This window comes from Toxotes jaculatrix, chromosome 5 (assembly GCF_017976425.1).
Source record: "Toxotes jaculatrix isolate fToxJac2 chromosome 5, fToxJac2.pri, whole genome shotgun sequence".
Taxonomy (NCBI): Eukaryota; Metazoa; Chordata; class Actinopteri; family Toxotidae; genus Toxotes; species Toxotes jaculatrix.
Window position 1 is genome coordinate 4846839 of NC_054398.1, and position 18689 is coordinate 4865527.

Here is an 18689-nt window from a genome sequence, read left to right on the forward strand (position 1 = left end):
CGGCATTATATATGACAACCAAGGAGAAAACAGATGAGTACCTGAGAGATGAGCTGAAAAGTAAAACTTTATTTAATTTCAGAACTTAATCCCCCTTTGGCACAAACTTTCATTAATTTGTGGTACGAGACAGACGGGTGGCACAGTGACCTCTCACAGGGCCAGATGGTGAACTACTGTAGCTGACAAGCTAGCAGCTAAACACACACTAGCAAGCCAGGAGCATGCTAGTAAACTGATGGAGCTCCATAGTCTCTGTTCCCTCAAATGTTACCACTGTTAAGAAGGTTGAAGGTTGTCATCTCAAAATCTAGTGAGAGAGCTAGTAAATCAGCACTATCAATATATATGAATTATAAGACACCCACTCAGAGAATGATTTAGCATTTGCATAATGATGAATACAGAAGGCCTCAAACTGAGTACACGACAATCAAGTAATGACGACTAAACTGTCACAAAAACTAGAGCCAACAATCAAGCAAAATCTAGGAAAGACTCGGCATGATGACTGTAGTAACGGCAACATGTTGGACCACATACATGGCTATGGCAGTGTGCAAATACTACTCATAAACAACAAGAGATCTGAGTGAGAGTTGCAAGGATCAGTTCATCGACAACAGCACAGAGAAGCTTGAATAATTTTAGAACAGTTTAAGATGCAGTCTCGGCATATGAACAGAAGCTTCTTATGGCCAGTAAGATCAACTGGCCTTTTTTTTTTTTTTTTTTTGTTAGAGGTTGTGAGTTAGAGCTCAGGTATTATGACAGAAACAGAAAACTTCCCCGACAGGTGGAAGTGAAGTGAACAGCTAAAAACCAAGTTAAGAGACAAAGTGCAAATAAAACGAGGAAGTCAGTTCAATTAATGTAATGGTGATGAGCTCTGACTGGCTACGCTGAATAGAAGAATCTGCACCCTCCTATTTGCCTTTAGCTGTAATGTTGTAATTCTGTCTAGTCTTGACAGCGTGGCTCAACAAGCCTCCCTAAACTCCGTCTGTTTTCTGTCTTTATGTCAAAGACTGTGACGATAATTAGCAGATGGCTGATGAGTCACAAGTCAAGAAGCAAAAGGAAATTAAAAAAAAAAAAAACCTACCCGCCAACTGAGGAGAATGCAGATACAAATTTCCTCCATGTGTTCTTGGCTTGACACTGTGTTTTTCCTTAATTGGATCAGGTGAGCAAAGGCTCAGGTAAAGGCCCTACAGACCCATGATTCACCCACACAGGTGCTTTCACTTATATTGCTTCATTAGACCTCTGCTGGGCTGTTCCCAAAATCTCCCCTTCATTCACTCATTCACTACTTCCTTTCACTACATTTTCACATGTCATATATTAGGGAAAACACAGGTGCATTAATGATGACTGCTCTTTTCAAGTGTTCCTGTAAGACACAACAGGAATTCTTTGAAGATTTTGATGTTTATTGTCTCATAATTTAACAGGTAAGCTGGAGGTATTCTTTGCAGGCATAAGTGTGATCATGCCAGAAGAAAAAATCAGTTTGAACACATGTATTCATGTTGGTTTTTTAAGCTGAACCATTGTGGCTAAGGATTCAGGATTGAATGCACTTGGAGTTCATTTTTGTAAGTGTAACTGAAAGCGCTCATTCAGTCAGCAGTTACAGAAAATACGCAAGTAAAGTAGCACCCTGAGTGGTTATTACATAACATTTCCATTTTACTTGCAAAGGTTAAGTTTTTTAAACTGCAGCAGCTCGGTAGACCGCGGCACATTAGAGGTGCTGCTGCAATTGGAAAGAGTAAACTAAGAGCCGTCAAATGATGCAACTATTTCAGACAATTATTGGCTGCTGAAACACTCCAGCAGCTGCATTACAGCGGCTTCGAGTCAGCTGTGATAATCACAAAAAAAAAACCATACTCAGAATGTCCACGCATACATATAAATGCAAATAAGCTCACACTTATGCTTATATCACACACTAACATGCAGGAAAAAATGCTCAGCGATGAGGTAGAGGTAGATGCATAATGCACATGCTCTAATGCACACACACCCACACACACACACACACACACACACACACACACACACACACACACGTTCCCTGGTTTGCTGTTTCAGCAGCTTGGGGGCAGGAAGGCCGGCCCTGAAATCTGTGCTCTGAATGTAAAGACAGACCTCAGCCAATTAAACCTCAATTACTGCCCCCTTGTCAGATACACAATACTCTCTCTTATTCCCTCGCTCCTCTTCCTCTCTTCACCCTGCTCCTCTTTCTCTTCCACTCTGTTCCTTTGCCTCCTCTCCCTCTCAGACTCTGCCACCTCCTGCCTTTCCTTCTGTCAATCTCTCCCCTCCCTGCACCTTCTTTTCTTTTTAACAATTCTCTCCTCTTCCCCCCGTTAGCATCTCCCTTCTCTCTCTCACTCATTAAAACAGTTCCCCGGTCTTCTCCCAGGAGAGAGGAGGAGGATAAAAATAGCTCTTCTTCAGCTTGTGCTCGCCGGTGCCTTCTTCCCTCCTTGTGTTCCATACATCAAATATCTACGTTTCTCCATAATAACCGTCGTTTTCTCTTCTTCCCTCTTTGTTCCTCACTCACTCTCACTCTCTTTCTCTTTTCTCTTGCTCTGTAGCCCCTCTACCAACCACACTTTACAGGCAGTTTGCAGCTGTGTGTTTCTAACAGCAAATGGAGTTGCTGAAACACTGCAAGAGAGTGTTATCATAAAGTTGCACACACTGCTACAGCTTGTTTGTGATTGAGAAAGAGGTTGGTACAACCGGTCTTTGCTCAGGATGAGATGAGCACGAAATGAAAATGTAAATTTTGTATGTGAGTTGTTGGTAATTAGTTAAAATGTGGACAGCTGATGCCACAGTCTGTTGTAAAGGCACCATCACGTCTCAGAACAACCTCAGGCCAGATAAGACTGTCGTCCACCATGTCATCACGTCAGCGGTTAAATCATCTGAAAAAACTGTTAATGTTCGCTGCTCTACAGCTTCAGTTGGTAAATGCATATTGTGCAGTGTGTATATACACACACACACACACACACACGTGGCTATTGTGCTAACAACTAATGAAGATCAAACAGATGACTAAGCAGTGACTAAATAAACTGCCATGGTTGTGCACATTAATGTGGACAGATATCTTCTTTACAGACATACATTTTGGGAGCTGGAGAGAAGGCAAAGGAGTAATAAGCTTAGATAGCAGAGAAACCCTTTCTCACACACACACACACACACTGGAAGAGCAAATGGCCATCTGGCTGCTATGAAAGCAAAGCTTTTTAGGCTGTTTCCTCATTAGTGAGATTCTTTCTTGTCAACGACACAGTGATAGGATAAAAGAGGCAAAGAGGGAGAGGACGAGAAAGAGGAAAGATGGATGCAGCAGGAAGAGATGAGAGGAGAGATAGAGGAGATGGAGATGAAGAGAGAGTAGCAGTACACGGGATGCCAGGGGGTGTAAACAAACCGCTCGCTGGCACAGCTACACAGTAATACAAACTTTCCCTTTTGAAAACACTTTAACGTCCCAACATGCTAAAAATACAGCACACTGCAGCAGCAGCTCAGACAGCAGACAGACAGGGCTTATCACTCAGAAGGCTTCAGAGACAACAGATCTGTGCTGAAAAACAATCATCTGTCTGAAAACCAACCCAGAGAGGCCAGAGCAGTTCACAACGAGGTTGTTTGTTACATTTACTTCTTGTGAATTTTTGCCCCTGGAAGCAAAACTGAAGACGCAAACTGCATGAAAACAGCACCGAACCAGAAAACATGCAGAGAGCATATTCACTTCTGCCAAAGCTGAATGATGTTCTGCTGTTATTTTACTTGGCGGTCTTTCTTACAATGGACATTTTGGCTTGTCATTGTTAAAATGAGCACCGGCGCAACTCCAGTCGGGTACATCAGTAAGTTACACCTGCGAGCAGGTGTGCACAATACCCGTGCCCAGACTCCTCGAAATGGAATGCAGCCATTTTTAATGGTTTTAGTTATACGTGTGTGCATGTAAGAAGTAAAAATATCAATAAAAAAGGTTGGTAAAAATTATCATTTGCATCTGGATCTATCTCCATCAAAACTGACGTAAAGACAGTGAACATGTTCAAAAATCCATTTTCTGATGTGAAGAAATGTGATGCCTTACCTGACATCATGAGCACTGCATGTCATGTGTCTATGTATCCTCTCTCAAATCATACTGTACATCAACATTCATCATTTCACAATCATGTTACATCATGTATCTGGTATAGCCCTGGAATGGATCATTTTTCAACTTACACATTAAGTGAACTAACATTTGAAGGTATTTTCAGACATGTTTTCTCTGCACAGTCAATGAATTCACTCACCATCTTTGTCAGCTCTCCTGAATATCTGTGAACACAAAGCGAGACAGTGCAGTTAGTGTGAGTGAAGGCATCGGCAACGGCTACACTTAATAGTACATGAAAACCAGTGAATGAGGGCGGTTACAAACATTTCTTCCAGTTTAAACTTGTGTTTGGGAAAGAGAAGCAGTAGAATTGGAATTCATATGTAACTACAATGGTCACAAAAATAATATTTACTGAAAGGCCACAGTATTAAATTCAGTGAACATGAAAACCTGTTCATGTTACTGTGTTTACTCCCTGTTTGTCATTAAAATGTTCACTTATAACATTTATATCAAATATTGTATTTATCTTTTAGCAATGACTTGAACAGTCATTTAAGTTCATGTATAGGTAAAACTGTGTATCATCAGCATATTAACATATATCTCCATACAACTCAGCTGAGAGCAAGCACTAAAACACACTAAAAAGAGAACAGGACCCAATATTTTAGATTACAGAAGTTTGAGCTGTGGATTTCTGGCACTTTCTGGCACAGTTGCTGTGGAAAGGAGCCGATATATCAGCTAATATTAACTTATCATGGGGCAGCACGTCAATAAGAAAAATATATACAATATATATTTAAAAAAATCAACCAATATATTGTTATAAATGGTTCAAACCCTCCAGCATCAGACGGGCTGTAACTGAAAGATATTAAAGATGTAATGTGTTGTCCCTTAAGAAATTATTTTCTCTAAACTCGACTCTAAATGCTGCAGAGAAACAAACTCTCAGAAATGTTCAAAAATTGTTCATTTGGATATTGATTGTTAAAATCCACCATTTTAATTTGTGGATTTGGTGCAACCACTGTTTTCATGTTTAGTAGCGTACATCCAAGTTCTGTTCTCACATCTTTCAATCAGTGCACCACACTGATGTTACTTCTAGTTTTGGTTGAGAGGTCATGGAGGAAATTTAACAAAAAGAAATAAAAAGCTATGACGAATGTTTTGGCAGAAGCATCACTAATAATCAGAAGCTGTATTTTGAGGTTGAATTTGTTGCTTTAATGAGGAGGATTCAGCTGAGGTGACAGATGGTTAAACACACAAACTCTGCTGTTTTTCAAGTAAAAACTGAATCCAGAGGGCGAATAACTGTTTTCAGTCTCAGTGAGACTGCATCACAAACACACACACACTTGGAAACAGTGTGTGTCTCAAAAGTGCAGTGGTGTGTGATAGGACTTGTTGAGGAGCCACAGGACTGAGAAGTTTCTTATTGTGGCAGAGGAATAAAGATTCAGCAACACTGTGCACACACAGGAAAAACTCATCCACAGCTGATCAATGATTATTTGCTGTGTTTTTGTATTTTCTTTAACATCCTGCATGTATGTACACGCACACACATATACACAATACTAATTTATAGCTTCAGTGAAAGCTTCGTTCCCTGTGGAACTGAAGGTGGTAGGTCTGGTACTTTGATTTTTATGGAAAATGTTATGGAAACTACTGGAACATACAGACGGATTATGCTGCAGGAATGAGTTCTCAGAAGTTCCTGTGGACGTTCGGTCACTTTCTTCTTCTCTTTACTTGTCACCGGTAGATTTCTGTAGCTGTAACTGCTCTTTGTGAAGGACGGAAACTGACTTTTCACAGACACCTACAGAGGACGTGAGCGGTACTAAGAGGGTGGATCTGAGGTGCAGTATCAGTTTAACTTAGCCCCATTATACAGACGGGACACAGCAGTCTGTGAAGTACACAGACTCCTGTCCATCACACGTGAGAGTAACGCAGAGAGCAGAGATCATAAGGATTCACACCTTCAAGTTTATGTGACTGACAGAAAAAAAAATAACTCGCAGTGGCTTTCCTCATCAGCTGTTAATGTCAAAGGTAAGAAGCATTTTACTGTTTAAACTTTAAAATTTTCAGCTTTTCTAACTCTCACATGGAATATTCCAAGAAAAACTGAATTGATTAATCAATTAATCAAGCAACAGAAATTTTATCTGAAATAATTTTGATATGACTGATGAATTATTGGGGTAATTTTTAAAGCAAAAACATTAAACATTGTCATTTTCCAGGTCCTGAAATGTGAAGATTGGACTGTTGGTTGGATAAAACTGATTCTCTGAATGAGTCGCATTGGGCTCTGAAGATTTTAATGAGCATTTTTCTCTATTTCCTGACAAAACTTTCAATTAATCTAGAAACTGAGAGAAAAGTAAAATAGATTAATAGTGAAAATAATATTTGTTGCAGCCCTAATTTCAAGGCAGTGTAAATGGGCAACACTGACAACAATCATGGCTGCTGTCCAGTTCAAAATCATCAGGGACAACAAAAACAAAAAATGCATACGCTACTCTAGAGATCTTTACGACTGTATGGCTTATAAAACTATAAATAAATGATGCATTCAGGGGGCGGACTGCAGCCATCTGAACGGACCAAAGTGAAAATCATTAACTGCTGAGACGAGCGACGTTCCAAATGACAAGCTGTTCTGCATTGTTCTGCTTTGCGGCTGCACCCTGGGGCGCACTCAACTCCACAGAAAACAGCCAACTCTGAAGCTGCTGGAGACAGACAAGCTCAGAGAGGAGGGAAAGTGTCGCGGTGAGGAGGCGGTGTGTGTGTGTGTGTGTGTGTGTGTGTGTGTGTACAGTTGTAACAGAGACACAGAGTGAGAAGAAAATGAGAGACAGCAAAAGAGAGAAACAGAAAAGACAGAAGAAATAGAAACAGAAGACAGAGACAGAGGGAGGGAGGATGTTGCATCCATCTCCTAACCTTATTAAGAATGGATGTTTTCTTGGCCTGACTGAGGACAGAGGAGAGGAGGAAGACAAGAAGGATATGGAGGGAAGGAGGAGAGGAGAGGAGGAGAGAGGCAAAGGATGAAAGGAACACAAAGAATAAAGGTTAAGATGAAGGCGAGGAAGAGAACAGTAAAGGAGGAGAAACAAGCAAACAGAGAGTCTAATGAGGAGAAGGCTCCCTGCAGGCGTGCACACACACACACACACACACACACACACACACACACACACACACACACACACACACACACACACACACACACACGCTCACAATCACTCAGATCCCTTTGGTGTGTACTTCTTCACCATGATAATAACGCTGGGGTCAATAATATCGGAAAATGGCAAAAACGATTAACATTTCAAAGTTCAAATCAATGCAGAAAGTGAGCTGGAGCGAAAATGCCGGAACGAGTTTGACTGCTGATGTCAGAAGGCGCCGCTGGCATCGACCAATCAGTGTGAGTACAGCAGATAACTGTCATGTCCAGGACATACGGTAAAATGTGAAAAGAAGGAAGCTTCAAGGGAAAGTTATGGCAAATAGAGAAATCTATCTAGATGACCAGATCCTCCTCAACCGACAAAATCTGTGAGATACACAATTTCTTTTCTTGCACAAATGCTTTGCAATCAACTGAAATTAGATTTTAGCTTATGCTAAAGTTAAGTTTGTCTTTTAAGTATGCATGTTTGAATGTTCTTAAACATTTCCTATAGTCCAAACATCAGAAACACAGTCTTTACCAGAGACTCGGCTGTGATGGAAACAGACCAGCTGCTCCTGTGAGGAACAGCTGCAAACAGAGAAGCAGAAACAGGTCAAAGACCAGTTTTGGGTCCTGACTCAAAGCTTATGAAACCCTCCAGTACTGAATCTGCCTGTGTGAGTCTCTTGTTCAAGGAGAGAGCATCAGCAGCAAATCTGGCTACACCCCCCATCAACCCCCTCCACACACTCCCTCACAAACAGAACTAGTTTACTGGGGTACTAGGATTGGCCCTCTGGTCTTGATCATAATTAGTTTTCCACGGACCCCTTCTCTATCAATCAGTCTATTTGGGTCGTGGTCAGGGTCTGTATAAAGTGATCTACTTTTCTCTTTTGTTTTTCTCCCCTGATGAGCTGACCTACATCGACATGGGGCTGCGTAATTGCCACTTCCAATACAGGAAGGCTGGATCTTTGTCCAGGTGTATAAAAATATCATAAATAAAATATTATGTTGGGATAGGAAAGTTCTACCTATGGCTGTAAAACAGGGATCGATCAATTATGCTGCGTTTTAGCGTCGCTGTAGTTTTTGAGCGTCGAAGCGCGTCGGTGCGTTGTTTGTGCTTCCAATAAAATAATCACGGAAAGTAAATCTGCACTGACCTGACCTGAATTTATGATTTGTATAGATAGTAAAAAGTTTATAAATTAAGCCGAGATTAAAAGATCATTGGTCAATAAAAGGAGAAATGTACGTTGAATTTTTGGTCGGGTCAACAAGAAGACAGATGGATTTGCAGACTGTTCTGAGGCTGCTCAGACCCACAGACACCACAGGTTTGATCTCCTGCGGCCACGTGCCTTACGGAAGCGTCAGTTAACCAGGCAGAGCTGCCGCCGGCTCCGCTGCGCTCGAGCTACAAGTCTTAGCGGTGAATTGTGAGATCGCCTCTGTGCGTAAGTGCGCACTGCACCGGTCCGCACGCACCGCTCACTGGATGCCTTCATCCAGCGCACCCACACCCCCAACCTGTCAGGCTGGCCACTGCCCGGTGCCTCTCCATACTCACATCCAAAATGACGGAGATGCCTCTCCGCGGTTCCGGGGCGAAGAACTGCTCCTGTGCCACGGCCACCTCCTCCTTGCTGGAGGCGTACTCCCGGCTGGAGATGTTCTTGTTGTCGCTCATTTTGGTGACGATCCAGCGGACGAGCCCGTCGATTCCACCGGGCTGGGCGCCGCTGTTTCCGGACTGCGCTGCCGTCGCGGACTCGCTGTCCTGACCGGCTACGGGTTTGGGCTGCTCGCGGTTTTCGTGGGCTCGAAGTTTGGCTTGTTCTTTGTTAAGCAGTTTGTGGACTCCGTCCCTACAGTAGCGCGCTGCCTGCTCACACATCCTTTTGCTGCGGAGCGCTCATGCTGCGCGCTATGGGGGAGAGAGAGAAGCCCCCACCCCTCACCTCCCTTCTTACATCACTGCACCCACCCCAAAACACACCCACCCATCCTACATATCCTACGTACCCAAAAAATTATCTATCTGATGAAAAATAGTTAAATAATAATTATATGCTTACGAGGAGCCATATTTTTAAGGTTTGGAGAGTTTATGATTACTTTGTTGTACTTAGTGGTATTCACTGTCTATTTTGCACCATTATACTGCAGTTATTTTTATTTTGGTGCAGGTTTACATTGCGTGACTATACGTTTCCTCCATATACATAAAACTATAGGATATATTTGTTGTCTTTTTGCTGCTGCTGTTGTTGTTTGTTTGTTTATTTTTCTAATCTTGGGTCCAGGTCTCCTGAGCAGTCAGTTAACATCCGTGTTGGAGTAAAGCTAGATACCAGCCTGGACTGTTTGGAACAGACTGAGTCCTCAGTCCTCTGGGCTCATTGCCTGAAAGCAAGCTGAGGGATCTAATACAAGGGATTAGATCCACTTTGCTCTCCCTCTCGTTTGATGTCTAACCTGAACCAAGACAGTTTCATATTTCCCTTCCCTCTTTAAAACAGTCACAGTGGGAGGTGCGGGCCACCAGCCTGGTGTGGTGTTCTTACTCTTGGAGTAAGAAGAGTGTCTCTTCAACTGTCACTCCAGCTCCTCATTAGAGATTTATATATATATATATATATGTGTGTGTGTGTGTGTGTGTGTGTGTGTGATAGATCTAACCTTTGGTAATGAGCATCTCTCCCCTAGCTCTGCCCTTTCAGATGAGTAGCTGCTCTTGCCTGCAATGTGCCATGTGTCTAACAGCACACAGGGTGGTTTGGACAGATTAACTCCTTGTGGAAAGCTGACATGTTAACACTGAGGTTATCAGGATGGCAAAAAAAGGCAAGGGGAAAAAAAAGGAAAAGAAAAAACAGGTAAATTATGTATCTCCCCTCATGGCTGTAGCTCTAGAATTGGTGAAAACACTTGACGTGATTGCCCCCATGTGGATATGAGTGTGCAATGACAGGCCTACGCAGCTTTTCTCTGCTGGATTTATTCAGTGAACTATTGAAATATTTATGAACAAATTTGTGACAAATAATTGTTTAAACCACATAAATACACAGACTGAAATGCCCACATGTATTTTCAGCATTAATGCTGGAGTTCTGAATAAATTATTTGTCAACATATGAAACTAAAGAATCATAAAAATAAGTCAACACAATAAAGGTTTCAGCCCAAATGGCTGCCTTTGTATTCTCTTTGGCATTTATGTGTGTTTGTCCTTTTGTGTGTGTGGGCATATATCTCTCTCTAAGGTGTCTCAGGGCGGAATCCCTTCAGGTAATAGACCCATGAGCAGGGCTTGCTGTGGCCCTCAGAGCGCTGGCTGGAGATGGTCAGTTTGCCAAACCAGGGCCCCGGAGAGCCTCCTGCAGGGGAGTCAAACGACACCAGGATGTTTTGTGTCTTTTTGGAGAGGATGCTGTCCACCCCTTTAACTGTAAAGCAGGGGTTGTCCACCTAGGATAAGAGTCGACAAGGCCTGGGTTAGATCATTATTATAGATAAAATAATAAGTGAGGCAAATTAACTGACTTTAAGTGTTTTGTAGAAGCTGCAAATGTAAAGGAACTGCAGCTGCATCCAGGATAAAGAGTAACAGTGCTCTAATCATGGAAATAGACAAGCTGGACTGCACCACCCTCTTTAACAGTTCGGGGTTAAATTTAAATCAGCTTGTTCATTCAGGCTGGCACTGCACCCAGACTAAATGTTTGAAAGGAAATGAACCTAAGTAATTCTTTCCTTGGAGAATAAGAAATGTATAGGCTTTCAGCGCAGTGACTGTATTTGAATGTTGTTAATCAGCTCTTCAGAAACATCACATTTTCAAGCTTTAGTCCACTCTTCAATTCGGTTATTTCTCTTGGCCACGTTCCAAAAAAGCTTTATCAACCAAGTTCTACCAGTTCTTTACCTGAAAAGAAAAATCAGTGGTCTGCAGGAACACGTTCTTGAAGGGGATAGTGATGTTACGACCAACCCTGATGCTAAACGGGCCCTGGGCTTTGGGAGGGACGCAGTTCCCATGTAAGGGGAAGATGTAATCACCACCGATTCCTGAGGACAGGCTGAGCTGGCCTCTAACTTCCCCCAGCCGATGAGGCTCGAAACAAACCTCCACGCTGGCCTCTGACCCCGCCTGGAAGCCCGGTGAAACACCAACACTTTTGTCCACAGTGAAGTCCGGGCAATCGGTCTGGAGGAGAGAGACATCAGCAAGAAAACCATGTGACAGCAAATAAGTCATTCTTATTTCACTGGTTCTTTGGTCATTTTGAAACATGAATTGCTCTTTTTAAATGAAAATAACCATGATTCACAGGCAGGGTCTGATTTGATAAAGCAAATGTCAGCATGTGAGTCCCACAGCACATCTCAGCACAGTTTTCATTGGTCTTCATTGTACAACGCAAAATGACTTAAATCAAATGTCGGAAAGTTCAGATTCTGTCCTACACTCCTCTCGTGAAAAGACAAAGACATTTCTGGGGTATTTAAACATGATTTCAGCCGTCTGGCACCTGAATTAATGAGCCAACTTCATGTCTCCTCTGGTGAATATTAGTAAAATTAGATCATAGTTAATCATATTCATACAAAGACGCTGCCCCTATTCAAGGCAGGTTTATTTCTTCAGCACATTTCAACAACAAGGCAATTAAATGTGCTTGACATAAAACAGAAAAGGCATCGAGATAAAATGTAAAAGCAACATAAGACAATACTACAGTCCAGGAGTCTGTGTTGTTTTATAAAGTCTGAGCTCTACAGTGTAGTATATACAGTATTTCTATACATCACACTGAAGGATGAGGAAACTAGACGCACATTCTTCTTTGGTGTTGATGGTGACACTTCAACTTTTCTGGAAATGGTGATGACTGGATAAATAATAAATTAAAAATTGAAAATGATATTTACAGTAATGTAATATTTCTTTAAAAAAACGTTTTAATTATTTTTTCATATTTTTGGTATTAGTTTGTACTGTTTCTTTAATTTTTTTTAATTAATCCAACAAACACAAAATCACAGCCCACAGACTTCCTATTCTCTCTCAGTATCTATCAGTAAAACTAGCGGACAAAAAAAGGCAGGATCACACATAACATACACACAGTCTCACAAGAACTTAAAGTACGCTGTAATACATCATTTTAACACGCTGACATTTTGTTACCTTGCATGAGTACTCTGTTTTGGAGCGGGAGTAGTTGATGAACTTAACAAGAACAGAGTGACTTCTGCCCAGTGAAGCGTTGAAGAGGACGGTTTTCTCTGGTGGCGGTGGCAGAGCTCGGAGAAGCAGGTTGTAGTGGAAGTAGCCCAGATCATTATTGTGCAGAGTCAGCCGGGCTGTAGACTCTCCTGCATGCAGAGGCTGGTACTCAAAGCTCAGAGAGCCCTAAAGAAAGGACACACACACACAGAGTCAATTAAAGTTTGTCCGCAGGCACACAGTATTTTTTTTTTTTTTTTTTTTTTTTACAGTTTGGGTAAAGATGTACTCTGTAATCACCCTGGACTGTCCTGGCACAGTGTGCTGAGGTGGAGCACTGATGTCAGAACATTTACACTCAGTGGTGAGGCAGGTAGCTGTGGCCAGGGGGTTCTCCACCTGCACAGTGGCCGAGGCTGTCCGGCGGACAGTGGTCACCAGCTCAATGGTGGAGAGGACGCCTGGAGATGTGGCCTTGAAGGTAACGGGGTAGAACATGTACTCACCTGTCACCTCGTTATGAAATGTCACCTGAGGGGAAGAGTTAAAGGGCGATGTGAGAACAAGACTCAGAAATACATTCAGATCTGATCGCAAGTGTGTGTCTCATCAAACCTTGGTGTCGTACTGTCCCTCTCTGTATGTGAAGAAAGACATCTTGTAGTCTCTCTTGCTCAGAGCAGGGACATCAATGTACTCTAGACCCTTAAGAGACACTGTAGCATCTGGTTTTTCAGGCTTCAGTATGTCTATCAGCACACGGAACCTGAGCAAACACAAACACTAATGACTCCTCTGTACATGTGTGCTACAGGGTCTGCGTGTCACTCACATGCAGCATTCACATTTTACATCCAGGTCCTTTTTAATATGCAGATGTTTTGCTAAATTATACTCTATGGTGTGTATGTTTTACCGCTGTTGCTTAGAGAGCCAGTTGTGCACAGGGAGCAGCTCTGTGTGTTTAGTCTTGGCAGGCAGCTCATGCATGATGGTGTCCTCTGCCTTGGGAGGATCAGCAGTTCCCTGCAGGGAGTACAGCATGCCTGTCCCATCAGGGAAGGAGAAAAAGACTGATCCCTGAGGACATAAAAAAAAAATGGAGTAATAACAAGTGAATGTCTGAGATTAATGTCACACTTCATTGCTCATACTTTTTTTCTTTTGTCATCTTTTTTTCATACAGACTGCATTGCACTGAATATGCTCAAAAGAGGCTACAAATAATTATGTGATGGTGTTTATAAGTTAATGCTCCTCTACCAGGTGCTTCTTTCCATCAGCAGTCATGGTCAGCGGTCGGTAGGTGATTTCGTATGACTTGTTCTGTAGGGGTTCAAGGGTCACGGAGGGCGCAGCGCTCCACTGTTTGCCCTCGATGACAGGTCTGATGCTGCACCGCTGGTTCGTGGGGTTTAAGATGGGTAGCGTCTGGGTGTGAGAGCCACGTACTGGGCATACAAAATTCACCACCTGCAGACAAGAGGACAGCATAGGGGGAATAATTATGCAATAGATGGTATGCAGAGAGTTGCATTATAGGTAATGGTTGTCACTGAAAACATAAATAAAAAAAGAACTACGGTATCAATCACCTTCAATTTATCCTAATGCAGGAGAATATCACTCATTTTCTAAAGCCTTTTCTCAGGCCTTGGTGACTAATCAGCAAACTGAAACTGAAATTTCCAGGGGCCTTTAAATCTGTCAACATTCTCTGTTTGTTCCAAAAGGAGCCGGATCGATCTCCCATGTCGTCTGGTTCTCTTTCTTAACCCTACTTACAGAAAGAGACTGCACTGCTGACCAGACAGCTTTTAGCTTTTATACCAGCTGGAGACGCCTTGAGATCAATATCCAAAAGTATACAATTTCTGTACTTTACAGTGGCACTACTAATAAGAATCTAACTGAGAGGGTTTACACTGATCAGCCACAACGTTAAAATCAACGTTAAATCTGATCAAATTATGTCTGTTGTCAATACAGGAATCACCTGGTTGTGCCTTGTAGATGTGTTGTTACCCTGTAAATCAGTGTCATTTTGGAAAATCCAGAGCACATTTAGTAAATGTGATGCATAATTTCCCCAGCTGCTCATCACATAAAAAAAATCCAAATGCACACAAATGTCTCATGATCAAATACATATTGTTTTTTTTAACTTCGCCATGCATCACTGTGCATGTGAACAAAAAGAAAAATGCATCAGTCAAACCTCTTTGCTCGTGGAAGCTACAATGCACGAGCCTGTCACAGTGAGGGCGATGGGGGAGGAGGAGTTCTCCACAAAGCAAGACAGGTTCTCATATCTTGTGTCATTGCTCAGTTCCTCAGGGGCAAATGTCACATCGAAAGGAACCTCTATGCCTGGACAGATGTAGCCTGTAGCCGGGGAGATGGACAACTCCGGAGGAAAATTCTTTGTTTTCCAGTGGAACCTGGTTGAGGAGATATATAAACCCAAAGAGCAGCTCAGAATAAGAGGAGAATTCTGAGCATAAAATTACCCAAGACTACAAGCATATGTGTGGGACAGGTAAACAGAAAAGACTCACGTTGGGTAATACTGTCTGCTGTAAAGTATATAACCTTACCTGGCACCAATGTCTCCAGTGTTCATCATGACAATCCTCTTCCTGGCCCGGCAGCGCTGAACTACAGCTCCAAAGGCCACGTGGTCCTGGTCCAGCTGGACCTCCACGCCCTGGCAGTTTAAATTGGATCTACTTGTTAACTTGAATTCATCCAACATATAAACAGAAAAAAAAACCCTCCCAATGTATTGTTATTAGACCATATAAAAAGGTGCAATGCAGATAAACTTACTTCAGAATAGAATTTAGTGCTTGTTAGAATACATGCATCATTTGCACCAGCCTAATAAAATAGCAGGAAATGTACTTCACAGGCTACCTGACAGCAGCCTTGGATGGTCAGCAGGGGGTGTAACAGGCCCGCAAACTCAGCCTGCAGCTCAGCCTTGAAGGGCGGTATGTGCTGACGGGGTGAGAACTGGATCTCAACATTACAAGAACCGCCACTGGCTTTCAGGTTCAGCTCACCTGCTGGACTGACCGACAGATCCTAAAACAGCAGAGTAGAGTAGAATACAGAGGAGCAGAGGAAAGTAGAGCAAAAGAAAGGTGAGAATATAAGTGTCACCTGTGTGTGAATCACTATCATTATCATTGTGTGTGTTTCCTACCTTTGGGTCCAGTGGTTTGTTTGTGTTGAGGAGCAGGGTAAAGCTAAGGTCTGCAGGGCTGCGGTTGACCAGAACCACCTGCTTTTTCACCTTCTGACCCAACATCAGAGATCCCAGTTTCACCTTCCTCTGCCTTGGATCCTCCACTTCCAGCTGTATTGGTGGCAACAATAAGTTGTTATCAGTATCAGATCCAAAAATTTGACTTCAGTACACACACCCGTCTTTCTCACCTTCATCTCGATGCCTTGCCCGTGTATGTCCACCTGTTTCGTGACACAGCTGTTTAAGATGAAGGTGATCTTTTCATGGTATCGACACGCCTCACGGGGGTAGAAGGTGACTGGTACCTCCGTCACAGCACCAGGGGACAAAACATCTGGCTTGAAGTTCATCTCCAGGTAAGAGGTGTTCTTGAACTGGCACTGGACACTGATGGAGGAGAGGTAATGCACAGGATGTTTTCCAATCAGAGAAGGTGTCTTAAAGATTCACATTCTGAGTAGAATAAAAACAATTCTTCACTTAGGAAACAAGTTCACATTAACACATGGAGACAAACACACGCACACACAGCTACCTGATGTCGTGTTCGCCTTTGTTGCTGATCACTAGAGTCTGTGAGGCCGGCACCATGCCAGGACAGTACAGGAAGCACTTGCCAAAGTTGAACTTGGTGAAGGAGAAGTCTAGGCTAGGTGCTACAGATCTGCCTTTAATGGCAAAGGTAAATGTTGGCCCGTGCTTTACCTGATGAGAGAAAATAAAGGAGAGAATGAAGACTGAGAAATATTAGATAAAATTTCAGGTGTCCCTTTTTAATATCTTATATCTTTAAAAGATACAGTTGTTGACTTGAATGTATGGTTTTTAGATGATTTTTCGTTACCCTGTCCCTGTACATGTGTAATGACAATAAAGTTGAATCTAATCTAATAAAGCAAAAGTCTTGTGCATTAACAATGTCACAATTTTGGACTTATCTTGGCATTTGTTTCTAGGACCACTGATACTTTTGTAAAAACCCTCAGAAAATTTTATCTAGATGATGATCATCTCACCTTGATACTCAGTCTGACATTGTGGAGGTTACAGTTGCTCTGGGGACAAAAGAAGAGTGAGGACTGCAGCTGCTCCCCAACCTCAATAATAGCATTTTGTGGTTTTGGCTCCAAGTGTTTCAGCATCTCGCTGGGACCTGTTAGGTCAAAATTCACTTCCAGGCTGAATCTTGCCAGGTTGGACACGAGAAAATGAAAGGTGGATTGCTCCGAAATCCCCACCTACAAATAACGTATACACAGGAACAAAGGTGACTGCAGTGCTTAAACTTCACACGTACAGGCATGTGTGTTTGTGATGTGTAAGTGTGCTGACCTTTCCAAAGTCCAGAGTGTCTTGGTGGTTGGAGCTGATCTCTCTGAGGCCTCCGTCTGGATTCTCAACCTGAACCAAAGTGCTCATGGTGAAACAGTCGGCCTTAACAGTGAGCGTGAGTGGCTCTGACCTTCTCTTCACCCTCACAACCAGTCTGAAGCTTATGTAGCCCTCCCGGCAAGGTGTGAAGGATACTGACAATGGCAACCTGCACCGAAGAGTTCACAACAATCATCTACGATACGCTTATTAGAGGGAGAATGGTGCCACCTCACACAAAGAACACCTTTATGCCTGAAAACAGATTCGCAGCAATATGGAATGAAAGTCTTCCTGTTTAGTTGTATTTACAGTAACATGTGATATAGTGTCATTAACCTGTCTTTAGGTGACACTGTCCCGCTCATGGGCTGCAAACTGAGGCTGGACTGCTGGTCTTCAGAGAGAAGAGATGACTGTAGGACCGTGAAGTGAAAAGGCTCCTCCTCTCCATTCACCAGATCGACTGTCTGCTCCACTTTACGACCTGCACACAGACACAGACACAGACACAGACACACACAATCAGCCACAACAATCAAACTGCTAACTGGCTCAGGAATTTTAACAGTCAGGTATACATTGTATACATTATTATGGTCACCTGGACTTGTGCAATTGAAAATTGGAAATCAATGTCTGAATTCCCATGGTACTGGATATTATTATTCTGTGTTATTCATCTGGTAAATGCATTGTTCAAATAGGTCCTTGCAGAATGAGCCCAACACAACAGCTGCGCTCTGCATGCCTCTCTTCTAATGGAGGCAGTATTAGATGTTTACAAGGTCTAATTTAATGGGATTTACATGAGCCTTGTATTACATAGTTATCTACAGTAAGCTTTTGATATGAACTTTATGTAAACTTTAAATTGGAAAACTTCAGCCTTTGTCAGGGGGGATAATATTTTTGTTTGATGGCCAGATTTACATACAACCAGAGGTCAGTTAGTAATGACTACAATCTTTCCTTAACCCTAACTAAATGTTTTTAGGTGTGTAAAGTTAACCTTAGTTGTGCTTAAGCATTTCTAGACATTGCTGAAATAAAAAAATAAAAGTGAAATTTGCAGACACACATCTAACTCTATCAACTGTCACATAAAATATATATGTACTTGAACATTCATGCACTTTCTCTGCACCTCAGTAGGAAAAGAACAAAATTCTCAGAGTAGCTTTGTGTTTAATAGGTGGTGCGACCTGAAAGAGGTGTGTGGATGTACGTGGCGTACCAACGAGCAGGTCTCCGAAGTCAAGGTGAGGTCTGCTGAGATAGATGAGCGGTTCCCTGGTGTTGCCCACACACAGGAAGGGAAAAGACAGTGAGAGAGTCTCAATCACAAAGCTCCAGAATGATTCCACCGCATCCAGCTGCTCAGCTACGTATTCAAAACACATCTGAACACACACACACACACACAGACCAGGGG

General features: G+C 42.5%; 2 protein-coding genes across 2 annotated transcripts in view; both read right to left on the minus strand.

Moving 5' to 3' along the window:
- The window catches only part of necab2 (N-terminal EF-hand calcium binding protein 2), a 101202-nt gene extending 91911 nt beyond the window's left edge, over nucleotides 1-9291 (minus strand). Inside the window, exons 1-2 of the mRNA XM_041037477.1 lie at nucleotides 8965-9291; nucleotides 4365-4389 (exon numbers count right to left, since the gene is read on the minus strand). Coding sequence (XP_040893411.1) covers nucleotides 4365-4389; nucleotides 8965-9291 — 352 coding nt within the window. The remainder of the gene's footprint in view (nucleotides 1-4364; nucleotides 4390-8964) is intronic.
- A 1098-nt stretch (nucleotides 9292-10389) lies between these two features.
- The window catches only part of hydin (HYDIN axonemal central pair apparatus protein), a 65726-nt gene continuing 57426 nt past the window's right edge, over nucleotides 10390-18689 (minus strand). The window contains exons 79-95 of the mRNA XM_041038154.1: nucleotides 18492-18657; nucleotides 17594-17741; nucleotides 17216-17423; nucleotides 16900-17121; nucleotides 16419-16588; nucleotides 16072-16270; nucleotides 15839-15991; nucleotides 15547-15717; nucleotides 15228-15337; nucleotides 14849-15071; nucleotides 13894-14103; nucleotides 13547-13710; nucleotides 13246-13396; nucleotides 12931-13161; nucleotides 12592-12816; nucleotides 11326-11607; nucleotides 10390-10868 (exon numbers count right to left, since the gene is read on the minus strand). Of these exons, the coding sequence (XP_040894088.1) occupies nucleotides 10659-10868; nucleotides 11326-11607; nucleotides 12592-12816; nucleotides 12931-13161; nucleotides 13246-13396; nucleotides 13547-13710; nucleotides 13894-14103; nucleotides 14849-15071; nucleotides 15228-15337; nucleotides 15547-15717; nucleotides 15839-15991; nucleotides 16072-16270; nucleotides 16419-16588; nucleotides 16900-17121; nucleotides 17216-17423; nucleotides 17594-17741; nucleotides 18492-18657 (3243 nt within the window). The 3' untranslated portion in view covers nucleotides 10390-10658. The remainder of the gene's footprint in view (nucleotides 10869-11325; nucleotides 11608-12591; nucleotides 12817-12930; nucleotides 13162-13245; nucleotides 13397-13546; nucleotides 13711-13893; nucleotides 14104-14848; nucleotides 15072-15227; nucleotides 15338-15546; nucleotides 15718-15838; nucleotides 15992-16071; nucleotides 16271-16418; nucleotides 16589-16899; nucleotides 17122-17215; nucleotides 17424-17593; nucleotides 17742-18491; nucleotides 18658-18689) is intronic.